Raw genomic sequence first — 23,237 nt, forward strand, 5'->3', positions numbered from 1 at the left:
AAGCGATGGCGTAGGTCAGGACGCCAGACAGCTTTTAGGGATATCGAATTGGTGGACCTCGGCGCAAAACCGGGATGTTTGGCAGGCCTAGACCGGATACCGGTTGTTGCGCCGTTGATGATGAGTTTATTGCAAGTGGCCCTTTCGAACATCTTTCCTACCGTGTCGGGGAGGCAAATCGGGCGGTATGGTGATGGGTGTCCTGAGTGCTTATTCGGCATCGAGAGCAAAACTAGTTTTTGCCTCTTCCACCGGTCGGGAAAAACTCCTTCTACCATGGATGTTTCAAATACGCTGATGAACCAGTTGGGCTGGTGTTAGCAGCAAGTTTAAGAGCTTTATTGGGATCAGCGACCAGACCGGGTGCTTTGTTATCACCATTTCTCCAGGAAATTTGCGCAAGTTCCTCCTCGGTTACCGCAGGTATGGTGTAGACGTCTAATGTTTGTTTGTGTTTTGGCGCTCCCCTTTATCCGATGGGGAAGAGCGCCATTATGATATCGAGCATAAGATGCGAGCAGTTCACATGTGGTGTTCGCCCTCTCATCTTCTTCATAATCACTCTGTACGCTGCTCCCCACGGGTTTTGATCTGCCTCTGCGCAAAGTTGCTTGAAGCATTCTCGCTTGCTGGTCTATATAGCCTGCTTAGGCCTACCTCGAAGGTTCACATATACTTGCCATTTCTCGTCGAAGTCCGGTCTTCCTCTAGATTGTTAGCAGATCCTTCTAGCTCGAAAAATCCATCCCGCAACACCGCGATCTTCGTTACATCAATAGTTTGACCGCCTTTTTGCGAGTACTCGCTGCCTCGGCATAGCAGTGTCGCATGCTCTCGTTATGCGTTCCATCATTTGCTCTACCTTTTCTATAGTTGCACCATCGGTATTGTGGCCTCCCAGTAGCATCTCCATGAATGCATCCTCTTCAAACTTTTTCGCGGACCAGCCGAGGTTTACAGCTGCGCGGGAACGCACATCACCGCATGGCCCATATTCAATCTGGAGGAAAATTGCCAGGTGGTTGCTGTCATTATAACGCTCACTGACAAACCATGCCATTCTCCTCGCCAATGAGGTACTCACATATGTCAGATCAACTATTGAGCCCAACCCTGTCCGACGAAAAGTGAAAACATTTCCCATATTTGCAAGCGCTAAGGCTAGCTCCGCGAAAGCCTCGAGCAGGATACGGCTGCTGTCCCAATCCACGGGCCACGCGTCGAAATCACGGCTATGATATTAGGGTTTCGACTTCTTGCATCCAAGACTAGCATACCTAGGATTCCTTCAAATTCTGCTATCGTCGAGCTTGGTGGAGCATAGCAACTATATATGCAGATACCAGCTATTTTTTCCCTGACGAATTCAACTTCTGGAAACTCCATCACTTCTTGAATGGCTTGATTTCCACACGCCCATATATCCGCCTTGCCAGGTATATCTGCAGGCCAGGCACCGCTCTTATTATTGCGATAAGGTTAGCTGATTATAGCAGTTTCGATTACCTTCTCATAGATGGTCTGCAAGAGAAGGTCTTGTTCTGCCTCACAGAATATTGGTTGATTTGTATCAACCTCATTTTTTACTGCATTCAAGGGTCTCCTAAACACTGGGCATCTGCTGCTGCCCGCAACGGGCCGACAGTCGACACCCTTTTTCCCCTTGGTAAGTAAACATGCAGCCTGGCACTCCCTAGACATATGACCTTCTCTCTCACATTTTCGGCATCTTTCTGACCTGCCATAATCGCCGGTGCATTTCGCTACCATGTGGCCAAATTCAAGGCATCTAAAGCAGCGCCTGAGGGACACCTGCTCCCTGAGTCGGTAAACAATCCAACCTATTTTTACTTTACCGGCCGCCAGCAGTTTGAACCCCACCTACCCTGGTAAGCTTATAGTTGCCGTTTGCGTGCTTCCATATACCTTCCTCAGTCCTTTGATTACGGAATCTGGTAAACCAAGTGGTCCGAACTGCTTTTCTGAAGCGTCGCGGATATCCTCCTTGATCGTGATTTCATCAATGTCCTTACATTGTATAACAATCTCCTACTTTCTGGCGCATACTTGTGCCTCTGCTACTAAGGACTTCTCCATTTTGCGAGGAAATTTTCAACCGTTTTGCATGGAGACTTCTTCAGCTCCAGCATCAAATCTCCTTCTTAGGAGCTCCTGATTCGGTTGACGTTTTCTCCAAGGTCCATCAGCTCAGGATCGGATTTAACATTCCTGATCACCTTTTCTTCGAGATGATAATTAATTCGGACCTTAATCTTCTTTTATGCGTCGCATTTTTCTTTCCGCCAATCTTGGCCCATGCTTCCTTTTTGAGGCTTTACATCCCTTGGGCCGGTGTCCAAGTTTCCACGATTTTGGTAACTTTGTTTGCCTTGCCCTTTTCCAGTGAGGGGCCTTTTTGCCTTGTCGCATCCTGCGAGTATCTGAAAGGATCGCCCTCTCTAATCCTCTTTTCAAGTTTACCGCCCTTTGAATTTTCAGGCGGTGCCACTTGTATTTTTCGTCCTTGTCACTCTTTCACAATACACGAATGGCACGGACCATGCTTTTGATCGCCTGGTGCACATTGTGTTTGTCCCTTATGACTTCGGACATCTCTATTACTTTTCCCCCGAGTAGGGCAAACGATGATTCGTCTGTATTCTGACACTGCTCCTCTGCTTGATTTTCGCACTGGGCACTTCCGTATTTATTGGCCTTTCGGGAGCTTCCCTGATTTCCTTCCTTCATCAACATTGATTTCGGAGGAGATCGCAAGTTTGTCGAGCTTTTCCTAAATGGATCAAACACTTAGTCCTGCGACATGTTCCGACCTACTGTAGCCACCCCACTATGGGCTAATGAATGACAAGTTTGTGAGTCGCCTCCCGTGTATTTTGAACAGGCTTTCTCGGGAGTGATGCACTTCCTCTAAATGCCTCTTTCTCCAGGCTAGTTGTAGTTTTCGGTGCAATGGTGTCCAAGTAATCCACCACCACGGCACTGCAGTCGAGGGATATCAACAGCCGGGAGCCTGCTTGCCAACTTTTAAAAGCCACCGGTACTATGGTTCCGAGTCCCTGCACCGTAACTTTTTCTCTCCTTTTTCTTCCATATTGGCTTCTTTTTCTGGATGTCCTTCCCATAGCCATTTTTGTCTACGGGTGGGTGTTTTTTTTTCACCTACCCCACCTGCCCATAAATATGCCATGCACGTACACCTCCAAATGCGTACAAGTGTATGTTCCTACGCATCCGCCGAGCATTCTTTATCCGCACGAAGGGACGCACCTGGTGGGAGATCCGGCAACTCCGCACAGCACTGTCCGTCTGTCTATCTGTCTGTCTGTCCGTCACACGCATTTTTCTTGGAGACGGTTGTAGCGATTCACACCAAATTTGGTGGAAAGGTGGGAGCTGTAAACGCTCACGCATACAGTGATTTACATAATTCAACATCGGATTTAAGGAGGGGTCCCCATTCATGCAAAAGGGGGTTGAACATTTTTGTATTCATCAAATATAGTCATGCTAGGTATCAAATGAAAGGTCTCGGTTAGTACTTTTCGAAGCTGGTCTTTGTATTGACATTTATTGGAAAGGCAGGCTATAACACAGAGCATGATCCAACTAAGTTTGGTGGAGATCGGACTATTAGTAACAAAGTTAATAAAGGTCAAAGTTGCCGCTTCCTTGCAAATTCACAAAACCTGCACAAAATCTTTTATTTCTGAAGCGGCCAGCTTCCATTTTTCCGATTTGCTATCTTTCTGACTAACAAAAACCTAGATATCTGCATATTTGTAATTTCCATCCAATGATTTTCCGATATGAGTTTTATCATTCTCCCAAGCAGTTATGGAATATATGGATACACATCCCATCTACAGACAATCCTCAACTATTGATTTCCCTGGCATTCCCCCAATTCCTCGTGGCCATAAAAACTAAAGTCATTACACTCAAGATGCGGATAGATAGTGGAAGCTTCCGAATAATGTTTCAGATACAAAAATCTGAACGATTACTCATCGTTGTCGCCGATTGTCTAGCCAGAAAGTCTACGCGCTTCCTGACGAAACTGTAAACAACTGTCAAGGATGCGAAATAGGATCTCCCTACAAGAATTTCAGCCTTGATTTCAGGGCGGAAAACTTAATGCTATTTAGCTTCATTTTAATATCTCCAAGATATCCATTTAAGAAGTCGCCAAAAATCTGAAATATCGTTTTGGCACACATTCGGAAAATATAGATGCATACGCCTTTGGTATGCAGCATTTGTTGTTGGAGATCAAAAGAAACGGGGGAAGATTCTGTACTGACTAAGAGGGGCGGATGATAGATGAATTCCGAATTCGTCCTTAAAAAGTTTTTTTTTTATGTACGCATTCATATGTATTGGCGCAGAATTGTGACGCCAAATGAAAAGTGGTTACATTGAGGAGGGTCGTAGGGTTTCCTCTGCTTGGCTGTTTGGTGGAATCGATAAGAAATCTCTCCGGAAGAAATGTAAGAAAGGGAGTTGCTACCATAACAACTATTTGCTTAATAGCTCTATTCATTGAACGGGTTTCAATTCAATTTACGATACAATCGATTCGTAAGCATCTATTTCTGAAAGGCTATGGGAAGCTCTTTAACGAGATCTTAAAAGAAAATTTTAGGTTTGCGTGTTTTTTACTAGAATGCTTTCTCCCTAAATAGTTGACATTTGAGTAAGGTTTCTCGGACTGTGTTGTGTTTGACCCCCGTTTTGTCCCCTTGAGCTCCATTTCTTAAATTTAAATTAGTATTGAAAGGAGAGTTACAAAATTATTTTTTGGATTGTGTCAAAAGTTCACCAAACTTTTAGAAAGATTAGGCGAAGGAATATTCATCTACGCCTCTCAAGAGCTAGGGAACTCTTAGAGTCGGTCGAAAATCGAAATGGTCGCAGCAATATCACCCTACAGTCGTTTGGGGAAAACATCAAGCCTAAAGAAGTGCACTTTATATGGGTCCTCATATGGTGGTTGCAAGGACTTCCGAGAAGCATCCACGGAAACCAAGAAATGCGTGCGGACGTTTGTCGAAGAATGACGGGATGTCGGGGGTGATTTTAGCTTGACCACGATGTCCTGGAGCAGTATCGAGCTCAGGCTCGCTAGGAAGTCTCAAATATTCCCCGTATACTAGCTCGGTGGAGCTAGCGGCAAACTCTTCACGATAGGCTGTACGGAGGCCAAGTAAACCTAAAGGCAGGACTTGCCACCACGAAGAATCATCGTGTGCCATTATAGTGGCCCTAAGCGTCCTCTACTAGTGTTGCAGCGCCCCCATAGATTGCGGGTGTTCCGCAGTCGTCCAATGGCGTTTGAAACCTATGAGTCCGCCCAACTCCGAGAACAGAGTAGATTCGAACTGCATTCCCTGGTCAGCAATGTTTTCGGCTGGAACTCCAAAGCGTGGTATCCAGTCCCGACAAAGGCGCACGATTGTACAAAAATGTCGGCCAGAGGCATTACCTCAGGACACCGCATGATCCTATTGATGATTGTGAGGGTACACTTGAATCCATGAGAATCTCGCAAGGTGCCAATAATGTCGATGTAGATCGTATGAAGACGCTTGGTAGACCGAGGGAATGAACCCACTTCTTTTTGTGTGCGCTGGGTGACTGTACTCTTTTGGAACGCAATGCACTGTCTGCCCCATGAGTTAACATCCTTATTCATTGACAGCCAAAAATAGTTGCTAGTGACCAGCCGATTCATTGTCCGAATGCCCAGGTGTGCAAGATCGTGTATGTATACTTCCTTGCCAAAAGTGGCCTGAAGGTATGGTCTAGGTCCCTTTTCAAAGGTCTTGCAGATTATTTTGGAAGCTGAGCCGAAAAGGAGAAACTCCCAAAACTTGTATTTGGGGTTATCCCTGAAGCTGTGGAGCATTGCGTCATCCTTCTGTGCCTCGACGATTCTCGAAAAGCCGACCGTGGTAGGGATTTCAACCTCTGAACTGCGTGGCAAAGCATTTGCAACTACATTGTCCTTGCCGAACATGTGCTGGATATCCGAAGTAAACTGGCTTATGAAGTTGAGGTGTCGGAGTTGGTAAGATGATGTTTTATCGGGGTTCTGCTCAAAAGCGAAGCTAAGAAACTTCTTCTTCTTTTTCTTCAGCCTTTGTCCCGTTCATAAGCAGGGTCGTGATCGGCTTCACCATTTGGCTCTATCTCCATAAACACTGAAGACGGTCTGCCTTCTAACGAATATCGAAAATATTTGGTTGACATGTACGTGGCCAATCACTCACGATCGCAGTTGTTGTAGTTCCTTGAGCTATATTCAATTGTTTGGAAAAGAAGGTCAACGGCTGCCACATTGGTTCACCTCTTGGTGAAGAGCAACAACTACTACGATGCCTGAGGCATCGACGAATACGGGTATGGGTCCATCTGGCTATGGAAATGCCAGGAGTATAGCGTCTGCCAGCTGCCGTTTCGTTAGCTCAAATCCCTGAACGGCCTCTGGAGAACACGGAATCAGGCGCGAGTCTTTGGTTGTGGGCCCAGACAAGTACTCGTTGAAGATCGCTTGATGTTGTGCCGCTTTGAGTAAGAAACAACGATAGATCAAGCCCGAAAACCATCGGAGACCCTTGACTGTATTTGGTTGTGGGAAGTCTGTAATGGCCCGAACCTTATCTGAATCCAGGTCAGGTCCCTCGGAGCAAATCGTTTAGCCTAAAAACTCCACCTGCTGTTGAAACAATTTGTATTTTTCAGTGTTGAGTACAAGATCTTCCTCGAGGAGATCTTGAAAAATCCATTCGAGATGTTCCAAATGCTCAGACTCCAAAGAAGAGGTGACCAAAATATCATCCAAATACACGAAAGAAAAGTTAAAGTTTTACAAGGCAGAGTGGATGAACCTCTGAAAAGTTTGCATCATATTGCACCGACCAAAAGTCATCTGTTTGAACTCGAAGAGTCCGAAGGATGTGCATGTTGCTGTTCTCGGAATATCTTCAAGAGCTATAAGGATTTGATGGTATTCCTTGGCTAAGTCCAAGGCCGTAAAAATACGCCACAACTAGCGGGGTTGTCCGCAAAGTGTTGTATGAGTTGTATGGAATAGCGGTCTGGAATGATGTGAGCGTTCAGACGCCTGTCATCGCCACATGGTCTCCATTCGCCATTGAGCTTTAGGAGCATGTGCAGTGGAGAAGTTCAGAAGATATTTGATGGCCTGCAACTACTCTGGGTATTGAATCAGGGCTTTGAGGTGTCTTAGAGTACTTCATTCAAGACTGTAGCGATACACTACAGTACACTGATTTGGCAATCTGGTCAGCATTGCGCCCAACTGAGATTATTACCCTGATTTGACTCAGGTACTCATTCGCAACTGAGTCAACTAATGTCCGACATCCAGTAACGATAACAAATTCCTCTGCCACCAGTGAGATTCGAACCACGACCTTCAGCTACGACAGCCCAGCACTCCAACTGCTTGAGCCATCCGAACATCCTGAGCGAGGCTGCGGGGTCAACAAGAGACCTATTCCATAGTGGCATAGGAAGTCTGCACCTAGTATGGGACTGCTGATGTCCGCTAAAACGAAATCTGAGACTTACGTCCACCTGCCTGTAGCCGATAGTGTGTATAGATGAGTAGTTTGCCGCCGCTAGTTTGAGTTATTACGGGATCAATTTGTAATTCTGCGATACTGATTCTTTTGCGCCTATGTCGATTAGGTAATGGCGCTTGCTTAAAGGATCATAGATGGTTAGACAGGGTGGAGCTCTCAACCAGTTCAGTTTTTTTGATGTCGTGAATGTGCATGGGCTGGTACATATCAATGCCTTTTCGGCAAAGATACCGTGGTACCAGCAAATTGCAGAACTCGTTGAGGTCTACGACGCGAGACTACTCGATTGCCTCGACGACTTTGCCGCTACCGCCTTTAAGATAGCGGTAACAACAGCTTTGCATTCGGGTGGTAGGTCCCGAACTCGTTCGCGGTCCGCCAACCGAAATGGGGGATCGAGTAGTCCCGCTTTGTAAACCTCAACGAGTGCTGCAATTTGCTGATACCACAATATCTTTGCAGAAAAGGCATAGAGATTTACCAGCCCGTGCATATTCAAGTCATCAAAAAACTGAACTCGTTGACAGCTCCGGCGGCGGCTACCCAGGACGCAGCTCCATGCGCCTAACCTTCTACCATTACCGTCTGTTGAAGCTCGGTTATTTGCCGCGTGATGTTAGCTTACATTTCCAAAGACCCGGAGTCGCCTTAGACCAAGATGGCTTGGGTGATCTCACGCAGCAGTTGCTCGGGGAGCGGTCGCCTAAGGTGAGCTCTGTCAGCAAGTGATTCAGCTTTGCTGACTCATTTACCAAAAGTCGCTTCAGCCTGGCGCCCTTTAATTTTGAGTTGGAACACTCTTCAAGCATGTCGGCGGCGAGCACAAATCACTCCTCGTCCAGGTTGACGAGTGCACGATTAACTCGCGTGGTGATGCCCTCTAGCTCGAATAGCACCTCCAGTTGGCGGAACCCGGCGGTATCCGTTCTGCCATGGGGAGTGAGGCCGAGGCGCCTGCGGCGTTGTTTTTGTAGGACATTGCGAATTGAAGCTGAATTCACGAGAGAAAAGCGAAAAAAAACTCCCGATTACCGACATCCAGATCTTGTTTTTGACGGTGAACAGTGGTTTACTCCCTGCACCGCGATCTTTCAAGAGGTTCGCTACGGCTTCCATGAGCAAATGCCTGAGCTCATGTATGCCATTTCCAATGCTGACGAGCCCTGTGCCGTAGTGGTTGTGACTTATTCACCGGTTTCTCTCATTACTACCGTTGGCTGCCGCTGTCAAATGTCCGATGCCTCTCACTTTCGCTGTTGTCTACGCTTACTTCACCATGTTGAGCGTCGCCATACTCTCCTGGATATCTGTCATTATTCCATCGGTGGTATACAAGTGCCACACTATATTCGCCGTCCGTAATACATTTTTCACTTCTTCTATTTTAGCTATCTCAATGTTCGGATTTTCCATTTGGGAATCAACATTTTTTGCCAAGTCTCTATTAAGCTTCGGGCAATTGCCCTCCCGATGTTCGGTGATGCCAGATATCTAGCACAGCTTCGCTTTCACTTTCTATCTTGAATAACTTTGTTGTCGACCTCTACCAAAAAAAATTGTATACGCGAGATTCAACTCTTAACACATTCTTCGCATGCTTTCTTTATGGTGAAGACCAATCATTGCTCATTTTCGACCGTCGACGGTAATTGCGTGAGAAAAATTTCCGCGCATTAGATTTGGTGTTGGTGCTGTTTATGTGATGCAGTGTGTTGGTGTGGTAGCGATCACATGTGGCATTGCACAGCTGTTTATAGCTTGTCACATCAGATGGGAAAACTCATACAAGAAAACCATCTAAGCGCCATTGGCACACCAACATATTAACAACATAGGTCATCTCGTGCCTACCCTAAAGATACGCAATGACATTTAGTAGACAATTGCGGCTGGATTTACTTCTGTTGTATGCAGTCTTCTTGACCTCTACCTATGAAGAGGCTTCTGAACTTCGTTTCGCCAACCGACATACAGCTATATATGACGTATCTTCCTCTAAACTCCTTAGCTTCAACTGACTGTTGTGTGGATGACGTATTAGTGGGTAGCTATCGATTATTTCCGCAGTAACTACTATGCTAATGTATATACTTGTGAATGTTACTAAAACCTTTAGCAAAAAAATTGTAGTTCATTTGTTGTTTAAAGATGTCATTCGGTCGCCCGAGGTCATTTCATGTGTATTAGAAAAGGAACGGCGGTTGAAAGATCGTCCAATCGTCCTTCTTTACCAACAAAATGTTATCCGGAAGCTACTGAGGCAATTGCTGGCAACTTTCAATTTCACTGTGAGAGGGGCTAAGTGTCAAAAGGAACAACCACAATATATTCCCGAGCCTGGTTTACACCTAGGCGTTCAAGCGCACGTCGACTGGATACTTCAGTAAAGTTGCACTTAGGAAGACCTGCACGATCGACTTCGTCATTTTCTTTAGGTTTGGTATAGTTCTGCCCTCGTAGTTGGTCATGATTAACCCCGCTGGTCATTCGCATCGCTTAACTCTACAGTTCATTCCAAGGGTTATGGGTCCCGGCCAAGAAATCAGTGACAGCGGAAAAGGTATGTTTCGGCGTCTGAGTCCGGGTTGCATAGGGTGATCATTCCATTTTTGAACAAGTTGCTCTGGATCAGCGTTACCATTAAAGGCAACCTGTAGAGCGCTGGATGTCCGGGTGATAGTGTTCACAACAAGAATGAAGAGGGTTGATGGGAGGGCGCTTTTGTTTGTGAACACGATCAGAGACAAGAGTGGTGTTCGGGTGACAGTGTCAATTATAAGTACCAAGAGCAGGGCACTTCCTTGATAAACACCAATAGAGACACGAAGCGGTTTTGATATACCCACCACATTTTGAGCTTTACTTTTTCAACTATAGTAGAGCAATTTACCTTCCCCCCGCTCCTCCATCCCAGTCTATCAGACTCTAGGTCTTATCACAGAGTAGACCAGATAAGTTTGTGTGGCATACGGTCAAACCCCGTAGTTCCTGACAAACCCGGCTTAACTCGCGGTTATTTGAACAACATCGCTAATACAGCCATCAAAAGTGCCTTCAAAAATCTTCATGGTATGAGACAACAAAGGGATCTGATGGTAATTTGAACATTCTGCTTGACTATCTTTCATTTGAGATATAAGAACGCTGATGCTTTCTTGCCAGTAAGATGGTCAGTGGCGTTAAGTTAGTTAGACCTAAAAACCCAAAAATTTACCAATTTTTCAATTTATTCTGGCACCTTGTAATGATACGAGTGGTAATAGAAGATCAGGTCGATCATCCTAAGTGGCCGACAACGACCTAGAGGGCAGAGCTATCCCAGAAATCTAAACAAATTGGCTAAATTGACCGTGAAGGTCCGCCCACAAAGATTGAAGCTCCATCAAAGTGCTCGGTCGACACGTTCTTGCACGCCTCTGTGCTAGCCAGGCTCGGGAATGTGGGGGGGGGGGTCCTTTGAGCGCTTTGATCCCTCACGCTTCACTACTACAAAACAACGTGTCTATTCCGATCCGTGGGTCCGCGCCGAATTCTAAACTCGACATTAATATGGATTTCGCGACGGCCTATCGAATGATAACCAGAACGCGAACTAAATCGGAAAATAGAAAAGAGAAAAAAAAACCGGCTCCGAGCGCATGGAGCCGTAAGTCTCCGAACCCGAGTGCCGCGACCAAGGAGGGGAAGATCCACGACGGATCACCGTCTCAATTATCATCCCTTCCGCCTCAGATCTTGTATGAGGCGCGGCCTCTGAGGTTCCCACCCTTCATCGACATCCTCAGGCTAGTTATTCACTTTGAGGATGTCCCTTTATATAGAAGTTCCGCGGGAGAAAGGAGGATACGAAAGGGAGGAAGTCCTCAAACTACTATTGGACTATTTATGCATCATTATTCATCGTTTGAGTAAATTTAATAACAAGTTATAACAAAGAAATGAAAATAAAAATAAACAATGGATAGAATTCAAAGAAGGAAAAGAAAATAAATAAACAAAAAAAGAAAATAAAAAATAAGAAAATAAAAAAAAAAGAAAACAAAAACAATAACTCACCCAGGACGTCACTCCGAGCTCGGATTGAAGCTGGTGTACAAAATTCTAAAAAAAAATGTTATAAAGAAAACAATTATATAAAAAATTAATTCATTCTCATCAATGTATGTTACTCTAACTTGATGATTCGTTCTTGGACACAATATGAACCACTTGGCGTCCAGTAGGCGTATTGCGTAAATTTTTACAGAAACGATCAATATATTATACTAGAATCCGCACGTTTCTTAGCTGTTCAAAATCTGTCCGTTTCTATTAACGAAAATTTTTCCGGAATTTCACCACAACGCCCGAAAATCGCAATCAATCCCGTCACGCAAATTCATCTTAGCAGATTTCAACCCAAATCCTCAAACAAAATTCTGGACAGACGCAGGCAAAATCGAGAGAAAATTCCTCAAGGAACACCCCCAATACACTTATAATGACGGCTGACAAAGGCAATGTCACGATCCTCAATTTTCCTTCCAACTGTCACTTTTTCTTTTTTTCTTCCGCCGCTCCAGCACCCTCTTCTTTTCTTCTGCTGCTCCAGCACCTTCTTCTTTTCTTCTGCCGCTCCAGCACCTTCTCCTTTTCTTCTGCCGCTCCAGCACCTTCCTCTTTTCTTCTGCCTTCAAACAAAGCCAAATCAAAACTCCCCGTTCTTTTTCCCTGCACCGCTTCACTTCCCGCTACATCGCCTCTCTCACTCGCTAGGCAATGTTGCAACAACATGCGCCTGCGGATGCGGCAAATCATTCGCCTCTTGTCAAGATCAATTCGCCCGAATGCATTCAATAATGTGGAATCTGCGGCGAACATTAAGGCAATTGCACACTATTAAATGCATTGTTTAAACAAATTAATTAAGATAGAGCCGAATGAGATTCCGCTCCCGTCGCGCAGCCGCGGTCACTACAACCTGTAAACGCTGCTGACAGAATTACCAATAAAACACTCAGAAACTAGATGGCAAATGAGGTCGACAATCGACAATTGTTCATTTAATCAACTTCACACCATCCAATATTCTTCACCATCAAACAATGGCTAATCCTTAGATTCAAGGAATTCTCACATCAGACCACTTCCCCCTAAATGTCAGACGTCATTCCAACACAAAATTGACCCCGAATATTTTGTCCAACATTCTTACAGTCGTAGATCCGAAAAGTCCTAGTTTTCATGCAATTTAAGACAAGCTTTCACGCACTTATTTCAATACAATTCCAGAAAACAAAATTGAGTTATTTACTTAACACAAATACCAGGAATTCTGGGAAAGACACGTCCCAGCAAAATTCAGTAAGACGTTGGCTCATTTCAATTTATATGTGGTATTACAGGAAAATGGGAGAGAAAAATGGGAAAGGAAATTCCAACTTGAATATCTTCTTTATCCCTTCGAGGGGGGTTGTATGTACATATTTTATCAGTACTTTCCCATATTGTTGATGGAACCGATATTGGTATTGTTATATTTGATTCGAGGACGCTTAATAAAATCTATAGTACAGTGGCTGCAGCAAAATTGTTTTCAGGATACTCCAAAAATTTCCAGAGAAATCCTGGGATCATTGGCAGATTGAGTAGCCAACATGCATCCAAAGAAATTTCCTTTAAATCTCGGAGTGAACTAATAAATAAAGGATCCCTCAATTTGTTGTGTTTTTTCAACACGAAGGGATCCATTTAAAAAACAATTTTCAGGTTTAGATAAACTTTCATGTCCTCATTACATTCCTCCTTTGCCACGTTGAACCAGGAGTGATTATTACGTGGACTATTAAGCAAAATGAAGACGATCAGTAATAACAATTAGTGCGACGTCTAATACTCTTTTATTATGTACTTAATGACCCGTAATTGCTTCTCATATTCAACCTACACCAAGAAGGACCTATTTCGAAGAACGCATTCTACAAGAATTCCCATTCCTTGAATAATATGCAAATTTATGTCTTTTATCTCCTCTTCCAGATTGAAGCCAACGTACGAGAACTTCGAAGTCTCCAAACATGGCTACGAACAGATGGATGGAGGCGAAGTGGGAGACCATGGAGGTGGATATGGTCAAGAAGGGATGGCCGAGTCACCTGGATCATTTGAAGAAATCGAACGTCCCCCATTGCGTCATATAGATAAGTATTGTCGTGCGGAATGTCCATGCTTGCCCGCTCGATTCACAATAGCTGTGATGGCCTGCATTGGCTTTATGATATCCTTTGGAATGCGATGCAATATGTCAGCGGCAAAATTAAAATTGGAACATAATGGGGTGAGTATTTAGTTGAGTTGTATTTTATGGTATTTTGATAGGATGCAGCTATCCTTGTAGCAAGGATTCAATTATGAATGCTTCTTTTTGCTTTGGCCATTTCCTGGCTTCAATTTTAAAGAGATTGACAAGGAATATTTTATAATAGAACAGCACAGAAGCCTTTTAAAGGAATCGTCCCTCGATGACTCTTGCCGACTTATCAGGTCGGTTTCTACGGGAAGGATAGGCGGGGCATTCACATAGGAAATGCTCCGTGGATTCCGCTTCCTCATTACAGGAGGGACACGTATCATCTTCGGTAATTCCTGTTCTGAACATATGCCCAGCTAGTGAATTATGGCCTGTCAGAATGCCCATAATACACCTGCAGGTCCTCCTGCTTTTCGACAGGATAAACTTTGCGGTACGCCTGTTCGGTTCTGGCAGGAAAAGTTTGTTGTGTCGAGCAGCATTTAGGCTCTGCCACCTGTCATTGTGGGAAGCTTCTTCCCAGTTTTTGAAAACAGATTTAGCCAATGCTACTGATACCCCAATTGCTGGCTCCAGTCCCGGCATAGGGGAGATTGACCCCTCTTTCGCTAAAGCGTCCGAGATTTCATTTCCCTCTATGCCACAGTGACCAGGTACCCAGAGTAGTTCCACCGTATTGAATCTAGACATAGAGTTCAAACGGTTTCTGCATTCCTGAACGATTTTCGAGGTGATCAAAGGACTGCTCAATGTCCTCAGTGCAGCTTGACTGTCACTGTAGATTGCGATGTGCCTGCCTTTCAACCGCTCGTCAATCACCCAGTTTGCCACCCTTAGGATCGCATAAACTTCGGCTTGAAAAACCGTCGCATATTGTCCCAAAGGAAAAGCCCACTTCTCGTTTTTATTCCAAAGGTAGACTCTGGCTCCAAAACCCTCTTCTATTTTTGAGCCATCGGTGTAGAAGACTTCCGTATATCCCGCCACGCATTCCTCTGGGTCTTCCCAGTCCTCTCTACGCTTCAGGATAACTTCATATCTTCCACCAAACATATGTATGGGGACACGAGAATCGGAAGGCATTGTAAGAACTGGATTCAGTCCTCCCAGTAACTCTTCCAATGTTCTGTGCCCCCCACATCCGTTGTTTTCCCATAGATCTAATCGAATTAGCCTATGAGCTGCTCTCATTGTCTCACCTTAACCCACCACACTACGGATGCATATATGAACATCGGCCTAATGATGGCAACGTATATCTACATTACCACATGAGGCCTGAGTCCCCATGTCGAGGCAAAGGTCCGTCTGCACAGCCCATAAGCTGTGAGAGCTCGTTTCATCTTTACCTCTACATGTTTGTTCCAAAGAAGTTTTTTATCTAAAGTGACCCCCAAATATTTCACTTCTTCGGAGAGTTGAAGGGTAGTACCCCTCATCTCAGGGAGACAAAGTCCATCCAGTTTTCTCCTTTTTGTGAATAAAACCATTGTGGTTTTATTTGGATTAACTGACAAACCATGTCTAAGGCACCAGCTGTCTATCAAATCAACGGCACGTTGTATATTCCTACACACCATTCCAAGATCCCGATCAACAGCAAGTACAGCCACGTCATCAGCATAAGCTTGAGCGTGTATTGGTAAATTTTGCAGTTCGCATAGCAGTGAGTCGATCAGTATACTCCACAGAAGTGGCGAAAGCACACCTCCTTGGGGGCAGCCCTTCGTTACCTCCGTAGTCAGGTAGCGATCGACCCCTACCTCAGCGCACAGCAATCTTTGCGTTAGCATAGCATGGATCCACTTAATTAAAGCATCATCAACACCATGCGCTCTGGCGGCATCACAAAGTGTTTGAAAAGGCGCACAGTCAAAAGCCCCTTCAATGTCCACGAACACCCCCATCGCGTACTCACCATTCAAAGTTGCATCCTCTATCTTTGTGACCAAAGAATGAAAAGCAGACTCACAGGACTTTCCACGTTGGTAAGCATGTTGGTTTTCACTAAGTGGGTGTGACCTAAGTGCGTTTCCACGAATGTTACGCTCCACCAGTCTCTCCAAACCTTTCAGCAAGAATGAAGTCAAGCTGATTTGTCTGAAGTTCTTTGGATTAGAATAGTCATCTTTCCCAGGTTTCGGTATAAAAACTACCTTAACCTGTTGCCAAGAAGAAGGCACGTAGCCCAGAGCAAGACATCCTCGAAAAATATTTCTTAGAGGTCGCTCTAAATGCTCCATACGTTCTCCCGGGTGGTGTACTTCCAGGAGGATCTGCATTGAATCCAGTCTGGAGCTCATGAAAGTACCGTCGGGTTTTCTAAGAGAATCCAACTTGGTCGACTCATCCCTTTTGAGGATTCTACATAGCCTTGAAATCTCTGTTTCGCCTTCCAGTTCCTCACAGTACGCTCTAAAGGAGTCTCGTTTCGAGTACCTCACGAGCCTCTTATATTCACGTTTTAAGTTCCTGAAATTTAACCAGTCTTCGTTCTTGTTACTTTTGCAAGCACGATTTAGAAGTCGCCTGGTTGATTTCCTGAGTTTTTGCAGTTCTCGGTCCCACCAAGGAACCGTTTTACCGCTTTGGCCTCGGGAAATAGAACAAGCCTCTTCATAGCACTCTAAAAGTGTGCAGTTCAGAGTTTTCAATTCATCTTCCAGCACCAAAGGAGTCCTTAGTCGCCTAAGGAACTGTACTTTATTGCCAAGTAGTTCATTGAACTTTGCCCAATTCATTTTCCTAGGGTTCCGTCTTGGTACTGCAGATTGTTCGCCCGCAATAGTCAGATTGAATTCTAGATATCGGTGATCTGACAGTGAGACCTAGTCTAGCAGTCGCCAGTGTGTAATCAACTCTAACAATTTTGGGGTACAGATTGTTAGGTCAATTACTTCGCTTCTTCTCGGTCCCACGAACGTAGGGGCGCACCCTACGTTTGCGGTCATAAGACCAGCTGAAGTGATGAAATCAAATAGCTTCTCCCCTCTTGGATTGCAGCAGTTGAGCATTCGCATCGCAACCTATTAAGAGCTCGAGACCACTTGATTCTGCATACGCCACCAGATCCCTAAGCTCTTGCGTCGGTGGAGGATACAAAGAATCATAGGGTAAATAGGCGGAGGCAACTATGATGTTTTTCCTCTCGCCATTTATCTGGTATTGTATGATGACCGTAGCTAAGTCCTGGGAACAATATTGTCTCAGCATAGTTGCCTCTAACCGTCTTGACATCAGGACGCAAGCTCTCGGTCTTATGGATCTTTCGTCGTAGAAGATCTTAGGCCCCCTTACTGATCCAATGCCACAGATTCTGTTAAATCGAACCCACGGTTCTTGCACCAGAAAGATATAGGGAAATCCTGCAGCTTTGTCATTCTCGCTGCCAACAGGTAGGAGGGAGCTTTGGCATGCTGCAGGTTGATTTGACCAATCTTTATGTTTTTCGACATAAACTTAGTCTGTTTTCTTATGGAAAACAGTTAGAAGCGTATGCGGCAGTCCGCGTATGACGGAGTTTCCCCCACACCGTACCGCCAGAGACTCGATCCCCTCATGATTGATTTCTTTGAGAAAAGCCGTACTTGGAAGTACCGCAATTCCCATGTCCTCATCCACGAAAGATCTCATCTCATCCCGCAGAGCATTCGTCTGTTTTCCACTTAGCACCTTAATTGGTTTGCGGTGTCCGAGTTGCATAGATTCGATCACTCGAACTGCCATCAAGTCAGTTCCGTTCACGTCTCTGGTTTCCCTTCCTTCCGCCTGTTCCTTGGAAGGTGTAGGAGAAGTTACTAGCAGGTAGGATTCACTTTGTAGTCCTTTCCCCAGTGCGAGCTCCCACACAGGAGTCCCTATATGCACTATCCTCCGCGCACGTCTCCATTGTGGGAGAGCGCACCGAAGATGCTGCAATTTGCTCTATGTTGTGTGAGTCGAAGACCATCATTGTTCTTCGCTCTCAAAATGGAGATGATGCCCTACAGTTTCCTGATATGACTGAATTTCAGTGTATATAGGAAAACGTGGAGCACCATATGGTGACTTCCCCTGAGCACATTCAGACTCTGTTGGTCCAATTCGAATACCAAGTTGAAGCCCTCCACGTTTGTAGATTGGTTCTTCCTGGCATTCATGAACTTTACCCTCCAGTGTCCAGAGTCCATGCCCGGGTTCTGTTCACCCAGCATGCGGATGATGTTCTCTGCCTTCCTTGGAGGGCACGGTAGCCAACTTCCGACATGTTCTGCTCTGCGTAGCTCAGTGTTCACAATAGTGAACTTGGGCCGACCGCCGGAACTCAAAGTTGGGATTACCTGCTGGAGCCACTTTAAGGCGGCCTTGTCAGCACACTCTAAATGGAATGCCCATCACGAAAACCTTGATTGTTAAATCGTGGCTTCGTTCCAGGCTCCAGCAATTTTTTCCACAGGCATTCCCGGAGGATGGTAAATTGTCCCTCTGACATTTTGCCATCCTTGGAGGAAACTCCCACGGCAGCAGTCAGAACAGAGGCTGCAGCTTGCGCATACGTCCTCCTCCTTCCCGCCTTCGTGTTCGTATTCCTGTGGGACGGACCAGCTCCATTGAGATCTCTCTCGCTAATTTGATCACGCGCGGATATAAGTCCTGGTGCGGAGCACAATAAAGCAGATGTGTTGGTCTTACGCTTCTTGCGCGCATTACCGCTGACAGAAGAGTCTGGAGTGTCCAGTGTGGATCTTACCGGGGTTTCCAGTTTATCCCCACCTTCCGCCGGAGATTCCGTGTCCTTGCGTCCGATTTCTCTGGGCGTCACCGCGCCTAGTGGTACAGCCACGTCCATGTCCTCATTCCCAAGGTGCTTGGATCCATTTCCACATACTGGCGTTAAACCAGTAGCGTCCACGTCACCAGCTTCCCGTTCTTCCGATCTTCCCGGTAAGGATGAAAGAGAAGGTTCTGACAGGCAGGATTCAGCCTGTAATCCCCCCTCCTTAGTGCCCGAAGTTCCCTTCTGCCGGGCCTTTGTCTTCCGCTTGCGGGTAGATTTGGGCTGTAGTACCGCGGCCCGTCTGCGGATTTCCAGTTTCTCCCAATTTGAGAGTTTCCGTACGTCTGGCTAACTTCGCCGTAGGCACTAAATGCAAACTTTCCACTGAGTCGGAAAGCATGCCTTCTACAGATTGATTTATAGGCGAGTATGAATGTGGTGAGGCCTCCAAAATCTGCGCCTCGGCCGCGACATGATTGCTCATGGTCGCGGGTGGATTCGAAGTCTGTGACTTCTTACCACTTGGAGAGTTTATATCCATCGTTTCCATATTCATATTTTGGACACCCTTAGTGTAGTAGTAAACTACTACAGGCTCCCCCACCACGACAAGGTGGTGTCCGAGGGGGAAGTAAGGACTCAATTATGAAAGCTTCCTTTTACTGTGGTTATTTCTTGGCTCCCACTTTAAAGAGACTTCTAAGAAATATTATATAACAGATCAGCACAAAAGTCTTTTAAAGGAGTCCCTCGATGACTCTTGTTGACTAATCAGGTCAGTTTCTAAGGGAAGGATTTCCGATAGTAAGCATGTCTGTGGACATGTCTGTGGAGTAGGATGCAATATGATCTAATCAAAATGTAAATCTTTTAGCCGCTCAATTTCAAAATTTGCGGAAGGCTGACCACTGTTAAAATTGAAAAAGGAACATGCGAGAATCGCCTCGTAGTAACCGTATTCTCAGCACGCCAAAAAAGGGAAGGTCACTATAGGGAAACTGAAAAAAAATGGATCAGATGGAGATTGATGGATGGATGGGTACTCCTCAACTGACTTTTCCAAAATCACAACTCTGGGACAATAGCCATACCCAATCGCAACCCAAAAACTGAACTTTGACACTCTGATATTTCAGTGTTATGGCGTAGTATAGTACGAAATGACCAAAAATGTTTGCACTAGCCTTCGCAGATGAACAAGTTGCAGTGACTGTCAAATTTGTTATTATTGACAGATGAAAGTTCAAGCTTCGTATAACTATGCGCTCATATGAAAATAGTTGGGATACATCAGATAACCCTGGTGCCCGCGGACCATATGGTCCCAATATTTATCTTTCAGAAGACATGCTCCACCGTAATCACCGAAAGAGAAAATTAGTTATCAGGTGGGCACATGCCATTAGTGATAACTAACAAAATAACCTTAACCGAGAGGCCAGCCCAGGAAGGGGGAAAAGGATTATTGAATTAGCTCATCCCGTTGGTAAAATGAGGTCCATATTCCAGATGGATAAATATGCCATACTATTGGCTGCAGAAAAATATCTGCGATAAAACTGATGGGGCCACACTATTCAAGTCTGCTCCCACGCAATACACACTGCAGTTACAGGGCAGTTGGTATATACCACCGACTACCACTTTTTAAACTCAACGGTCGACCAAAATTCTTACTCTGGTTACCAACGCAATCAAAATCTGTTGGTCATTACAGATAGGCTGGTACATTGGGCCGTCAAATGACTCGCTTCATAATGGTGGAACCTGTCACGGTTATTGACATAAAGGTTTTCACTGTTAAATATACACTGAAGGAATCAATCTAGCGACCGAATGGAGAAATAAGGACTTGCGTTTTACTTTCTCTGAAGAAAGGGGATATCAGCATTATCATCATCAGCGGCACAACGACTGGTATCCGGTCTAGGCCTGCCTCCAGACATCCCGGTTTTGCACCGAGGTCCACCAATTCGATATCTCTAAAAGCTGTTTGGCGTCCTGACCTTCGCCATTGCTCCATCTCAGCAGGGTCTGCCACGTCTTCTTTGTCCTATTGCCCCTGTAGACTTTCCGGGCTGGATCATCCTTATCCATACGCACCACAACCTATCGAGCCAGTTTTATCCACAACATAACGGTTATGGTATCACTCATAGTTTTCACCTTTATGTAGGCTAGGGGAAAAGGCATATTGAAGCCCTAAAGGTCTTTCCATGAGGCATTGCTACCTAATCTAATATGAAGAAAAAATGGAAGTAATGGTGCAACTACAACTGTATTTAGACGATGTAAAGCAGAGGCCAAGACCGCCCTGCACATCATTTGCAAACTCTTGGCTTCTCAAAACATAGACAAGAAACCATAGAAAGATATTTCTACACGGTGAGATCTAGACACCCTCAGGTTTTAGGAACCCTCCTCCTCATTAAAGTCTTCAAGCACTCTCAGGCAAGCCGTCAAATGTTCACCTGAACGTATAATATAATGGAAATAATTGAAGAATCATATATGCGATGTCTGGATGTCACTAATTCCTTAACCTAAACCTGAATAATAGATGCTGAGGGGTTTTTAAGAAAATTGCGGGCTTCCAAAATATAATAAAGTTGTGGGCGGGTTTCAGTTTCGAATGTTACTCAGAGTATCAGTGGACGATTTGCACAATTCAACGTAAGAGAAAACTTAGTAGATGTCGCTTTTGTGAAGTCATCTAAATTAACATCTGTCATCCAAGAACAAAGCAAAGTCACATATTTTCGTCTTTGCGTATTATTAACTGCCTCCGCCCAAAACTCAGATTAAGGACAGCTGGCGGACATTACACTCCTGGATTTCCTAAGTGAGTTGTTCCGTTGGTCGTATTCGCCCATGTCTCAGACATCGCACTAGGTGCTGCTCCTCACCAACACGAGAACCAAATTTCGTAGCCATTGAGCTTCTTTTGCATGCAATTGAATTGAGCTCAATGGACTACAGCACTTACGATCGTGAGCTATTACCTGCGTACATGACAATCAAATACTTCCGATATTCTCTAGAAGGCAGGCCGTTAACATTGTTCACGGACCACAAGCCTCTTACCTTCGTTTTTAAGCAGTAGCCCGACAAAGGGTCCCCTCGCCAACTTCAGCACCTCAACTTCATAAGCCAGTTTACATCCAGCACGTTCCCGGCAAGGACAGTGTATTTTCAGATGCTTTGTCACGCATTTCAGAAGTCACGGTCCATTTTCCGGCAATCGCTAAGCCACAGAAGGATGACGCAATGCTTCATACCAATACAAATTTCGGGAGGTTCCTCTTTTCGCTTCAACCTCTAGAATACTCTGAAAAAACTCTGAAAAGGAACCTAGGCCATATATTCCGTCAGCTCCGCCGTGCTATAGTATATGGGGAGAATCTCAGAAATACCTAGTGATCCTGGGTTCTATACCAGGTCAGCCCTTTCCACCACTGGATTTTCCCGCTTGCTCCGGCACGCCGTGGCCAAATTAAAATCCCATCCATCGCCATTCCGACGAAGGCTTACACCCCCAAAGATCTGGACGTCTGCACACACGTCTTTGTATGCGTAGATGCTTCTCAGAAACCCCTACAACCACCATATGGAGGCCCGTGTAAAGTATTGAACAGAGGGAAGCACTTCTTTAGGGCTAATGTCGACGGAAGGCCCAAGAACGTCTCCGCGTTCAGGCTCCAGCTTTTTGTATCCCGTGCTGAGGTCTCGGGGAAGAAAGGTACACGGAGCGTGAGATTCGATCTGCGCCCCGGAAACTAGAGAACCAGGTGTCAGCTTTGTCGCTCAAACCGGATAGGTATCTGCTACTTCTTGGCTTTCCAGTCTACCAAAGCACGTTGCCGCAAAAGAGTCCCATCTTACTTCGCTTAACCCCAAAATGTCCAGTTTATATCGCAGGAATTCCCACGTTTTCGTAGCAGTTTCACGATTTGCGTCTAGTACACAAATTTCTATCCTTTTTAGTCACCTCAATCACAAACCACGCATTCACACCAAATTTCGTGAGAATCGGTTTAGTCGTTTTCGAAGAAATCGGGTGTGACAAATAGGCAGAGCGACAGACAGACATCGAATCGATTCTAATAAAATTTTGTTTCACACAACGACAGCTCGACCGTGCCGTGAAGCTGGAAATTTCCTGACCCGAGTGCCACGATCTAGAGGGAAGATTCACAACGGTGAATTTTGTAAAGTTACACGTGGGGATCAAAGCAATCAAAGGACCGCCCTCCCGCCCCCCAACATTTCCCGGCACTGGCTAGCAAAGAAGCGTGCAATGTAGTGACAGAGTGCTAAGATGGATCTTTAGTCTTTGCGGGCAGACCTTAACGGTGACCTTCTTTCTTTTAGGTTTTGGGATAACTCTCCCTCTAGATAGTTTCCGGCCGCTCATGATGGTCATTTGACCATCGCAATACATCCTAGTCATTACTAAAGACTACACTACTCAATAAAAGACAACAGAAGAATCACGAGGAAAATCAAACGACGACTGCCATTTTCAACGCATCCTTCGTGACTTTGCAAAATCCACTCGAAAAAA

General features: G+C 45.2%; 1 protein-coding gene across 3 annotated transcripts in view; it reads left to right on the forward strand.

Moving 5' to 3' along the window:
• The window catches only part of LOC119646951 (vesicular glutamate transporter 1), a 68,867-nt gene that overhangs the window by 22,743 nt on the left and 22,887 nt on the right, over nt 1-23,237 (forward strand). For all 3 annotated transcript variants that reach the window (XM_038047644.1, XM_038047647.1, XM_038047645.1), the window contains one exon: nt 13,647-13,944. In XM_038047644.1, coding sequence (XP_037903572.1) covers nt 13,647-13,944 — 298 coding nt within the window. The remainder of the gene's footprint in view (nt 1-13,646; nt 13,945-23,237) is intronic.

Source organism: Hermetia illucens, chromosome 1 (genome assembly GCF_905115235.1).
Source record: "Hermetia illucens chromosome 1, iHerIll2.2.curated.20191125, whole genome shotgun sequence".
Taxonomy (NCBI): Eukaryota; Metazoa; Arthropoda; class Insecta; order Diptera; family Stratiomyidae; genus Hermetia; species Hermetia illucens.